Source organism: Polistes canadensis, unplaced genomic scaffold (genome assembly GCF_001313835.1).
Source record: "Polistes canadensis isolate GaletaPanama2010 unplaced genomic scaffold, ASM131383v1 scaffold_372, whole genome shotgun sequence".
Taxonomy (NCBI): domain Eukaryota; kingdom Metazoa; phylum Arthropoda; class Insecta; order Hymenoptera; family Vespidae; genus Polistes; species Polistes canadensis.
The window spans coordinates 26,294-30,400 of NW_014569919.1; the positions used below are offsets into that span (position 1 = coordinate 26,294).

The 4,107-nt window shown below is 31.9% G+C and overlaps 1 protein-coding gene across 2 annotated transcripts in view; it reads right to left on the reverse strand.

Moving 5' to 3' along the window:
• LOC106792038 overlaps positions 1-4,107 on the reverse strand; it is a 28,270-nt gene that overhangs the window by 14,552 nt on the left and 9,611 nt on the right. For both annotated transcript variants that reach the window (XM_014758145.1, XM_014758147.1), the window contains exons 5-8: positions 2,819-2,983; positions 733-918; positions 465-641; positions 204-369 (exon numbers count right to left, since the gene is read on the reverse strand). In XM_014758145.1, the coding sequence (XP_014613631.1) occupies positions 204-369; positions 465-641; positions 733-918; positions 2,819-2,983 (694 nt within the window). The remainder of the gene's footprint in view (positions 1-203; positions 370-464; positions 642-732; positions 919-2,818; positions 2,984-4,107) is intronic.

Genomic DNA, 4,107 nt, shown 5'->3' on the forward strand with positions numbered 1-4,107 from the left:
ATTAAGAGCCCATACTGGGTGAGTACTTTCTAAAGGTGCCTAGCAACAAGTTTTTGCGTGTCAGATCCAAAAAAAAAATAAAAGTTTTTTTTTTGATTCACCCTAATATATATAAAATAAAATATAAATGATGTATTTTATATTATAAAATATGTGAAATATTTAAGAAACGATAGTTACGAATGGATTGATCGTACGATTACCGGTAGCAATTTGAACGGTTGGTGAAATTTGTAAACCATAAACGACCAAACCATCGGCAGATACCAAAGGCAATGATTTTCTAGCTAGACGAGATCTTATAGCTGAAAACATAGCCTCGCCATCGTGCCTACTGGCTGATGCTCTTTTCCCTGCTCGTAAAACCTCCTTTAAACGGTAACAATAATTGTTTATTTTTTTTTATTTATAAGAAATATCATTTTAAGATCGATGAATATAATAATAATAATAATAATAATTACTTCGGGTTCGTAAATTTGTGCTAAAACAGCTAAGGCATCTAAAGCAGCTTGTCTTACTCTTCGACGTCTATCACCAACCATAAGAGCAACTTTATGTGCCACAGTTTCGACTTTAAATTCTGTACTGGGAAAAGTGACGAAGGAGAAGATCAACAATTGCAATGCGTTCTCTCTCGTCTATAAGAAAAAAATGAAAAAATAGTTAATTTAGATGGTATTTGGAAAAAAAATCTAATTTATTTTAAGATATTCATTAAATATTATTTACCTTAGCATTTCTAGCCCCGAGACATTGCGGTTGTAAAAATTGTTCTAAAAGATATGCAGGTTTTAATCTGAGCATAGCAATTCGGGCAAGTTGAGCAGCACTAGGTCCACCTTGTCTAGCCAATCCCCAAGCTAATTGAGCTAATCTTCGTTTGAGTGCATCTTCCGTGACACCAGCAACAACGATCTAATAAATGCAATAGGAATGACATTGATTGCTAAGCGATAAGATAAACGAAAATAAAAGAATATAAATTAGGGAATATCAAATCCAGGAAGTTTGTAAAGTATTCTAACATCTCTGTCAATTAAGGGGTTACATGGGTTTGGGACTTTCAACAAAATTTTTTTTTATTTCTACAACTCATCTAGAATATTGTATTGAATTTTGAAGTCGATAGGAGTAGTAGTTTTAAAGATAGAGCCCTGGGAAGTTCCATTTTTTAATGGCTTTTATACCAGCACTCAAATCTTTAAACGCGTTTTTCTCAAAACGCTTTTTCTAAAGTCGGTTGTCAAGATTTCTCGAAAACTATTTAACCGATTTTCATGAAATTTGCTACACGTCTTCGTGATACTATTGACAAGGACTTGGACGAAGGATTTTCGTTTTTTTCATAAAATCGAATTTTAAGAAACTAAAATGTAGTGCAAATTGTACCGAAATTTGAATGTTCTTGTTAAAAACGTTGCCAAAAATCCAAATTTCAATTTTTTTTCTTTTTCCTTCGTCCAGTTTCTAGTTTTAAGTATTCACTAAAAGACCCTATTTTTTTAACAGAAAAACCCCCACCGTTTATGAGTTCTGCTGTCAGCGCGAAAACACTTTTTTTCGGTGGGGTCACCGGAAATAACGACGCAATGGCTGACTTTAAAATATTTTTCAACCAAAAATTCAGAAAATCTTCTTTAAATATGTATCTTAAATACTATAAAAAGTTTGAATAAGAATTCCATTTTTTATATAGAAAAAAAAATTGTTGAAAATATGCCATTTTTTCCCGGTGTAAACCCATGTAACCCCTTAATTTAACTGCCATACCTTCCTTGCTTTCGTTAATATCCTTCTCTTTCTATTTTATTTAAGTTACATTACATTTCTACATATAAATATTATTACATGAACGATAGTTTGATTATATCTAATTAACAGGAATTTTTCATTAGAATAATCTGAACTTTCAATTAATACATTAATTAGGTACATTTAACGTAGATAAAAAAGAAAGAAACGTGGAAGAAAAGATCGAAAGGGAAAGGACAGGAAAACTTAATTAACTGGCGAGTATATGGTGTTTAAGGGATAACATGGGTTTGGGACTTTCAAAAAAATTTTTTTTTTTATTTTTTTTTTTTCAATTCTACAACTCATCTAGAATATTGTATTCAATTTTGAAGTCGATAGGAGTAGTAGTTTTAAAGATTGAGCCCTGGGAAGTTGCACTCCACCACTCAAATCTTTAAACGCGTTTTTTTAAAAACGCTTTTTCTAAAGTTGGTTGTCAAGATTTCTCGAAAACTATTTAACCGATTTTCATGAAATTTGCTACACGTCTTCGTGATACTATTGACAAGGACTTGGACGAAGGATTNCACGTCTTCGTGATACTATTGACAAGGACTTGGACGAAGGATTTTCGTTTTTTTCATAAAATCGAATTTTAAGAAACTAAAATGTAGTGCAAATTCTAGCGAAATTTGAATGTTCTTGCTAAAAACGTTGGCAAAAATACAAATTTCAATTTTTTTTCTTTTTCCTTCGTCCAGTTTCTAGTTTTAAGTATTCACTAAAAGACCCTATTTTTTCAACAGAAAAACCCCCACCGTTTATAAGTTCTGCTGTCAACGCGAAAACACGTTTTTTCGGTGGGGTCACCGGAAATGACGTCACAATGGCGGAGTTTAAAATATTTTTCAACCAAAAATTCAGAAAATCTTCTTCAAATATGTATCTTAAATACTATAAAAAGTTTGAATAAGAATTCCATTTTTTATATAGAAAAAAAAATTGTTGAAAATATGGTATTTTTTCCCGGTGTAAATCCATGTAACCCCTTAAAAATTCAATGTCTATTTAATAGTAATACCTTTGCAACAGCTAAACCAGCAGCTGCTACGCGACAGCTCCTTTCACCGCCAAGCACAGCATGCAAAAGTGATCCTAATCTGGGTTCTATCGCGATTAGTGCTGAAGGAGTTCTTAATGCCGATGCTACTCTTTCGAGACCCCTTACGCGAGCACGCCAATCCTCCTAGAAAATATATTTCAAAATATATTATAGATAACAGATGATATAGTAGAATAATATTATGCATTTAGTAAATGCTATAGGGTTAGCATTGTTATGTTTCTTGTAGGAATCATTTGAAATAGTCGATATTTTGTTATGAGGGTATTATCACATTATTACACGGGCTTATGATGAAGTCTGCTAATGTCAATGTCCTCTTGATAATTCCTAACTATATATCTATATACACCTGTGTGTGTATATTACGTTTAACTCTTAGTTAGATGAAAAGTTAAAAGATAACTCTTAGAAATCCATTAAATGTTAGATACATATCATTGATAATTAATGAACGAATCCAACATTAATATAATTTACATCTATTTGTTCAATCATCATTAGTATTGTTGGTGTAACGATAAAACGCACGAGTAGACGAGTTAAATATTATCGATCGTTGCAGGAACATCGCAAAATGTTGTAGTACCATCTGCATTACCTATTCTAAACTAGTATTAGATTTATTTGTTGCATTCTTAATTATTCGGATAAAATATTACTATCCAGTTGTGTAAAGGTATACTAAGGTATCACGTTTATTACTTACACATATAAAGTTAGAACGTTAAGAACAATCGGTTTGAATTTCATTATAATTTTAATCCGGTAATTTCGAATGGCTCACATCGTGACTCATCTATCAAATCTTTTAGATGAAAATGAGAAAGTCTTTTGAAATTCGTCGAAGTAAATCGCATTGCAATTGCATCTTATTTGCATATACATGTTGGTAGAAATGACGCCTTAGCGAATCGGCTCGACACGCAACACGGTAACGTTATACATACTGCCTAATTATTTTCTTACAACTTAGAAGTACTATCGTTCCCCCTATTTCGATTTCTTATTCTCTAACACTTTCTTAGTAGGGTGGTATATAACGAAAAGGGAATCTTTCATTTTCCTATCCTAGAAATATTCATATCGAAATCTCAGCAACCCTTGAATCCGTATCGCGATTCAACCAACTGTGGGGAGTTGTATTTTTAATGAATAATTTATAAGTTGTAATTCATACAAAAAAATTATTTAAGAAAAAAAAAAAGGGAGGGGGGGGGTAAGGGAGAAATAAAAAAAAAAAAAAA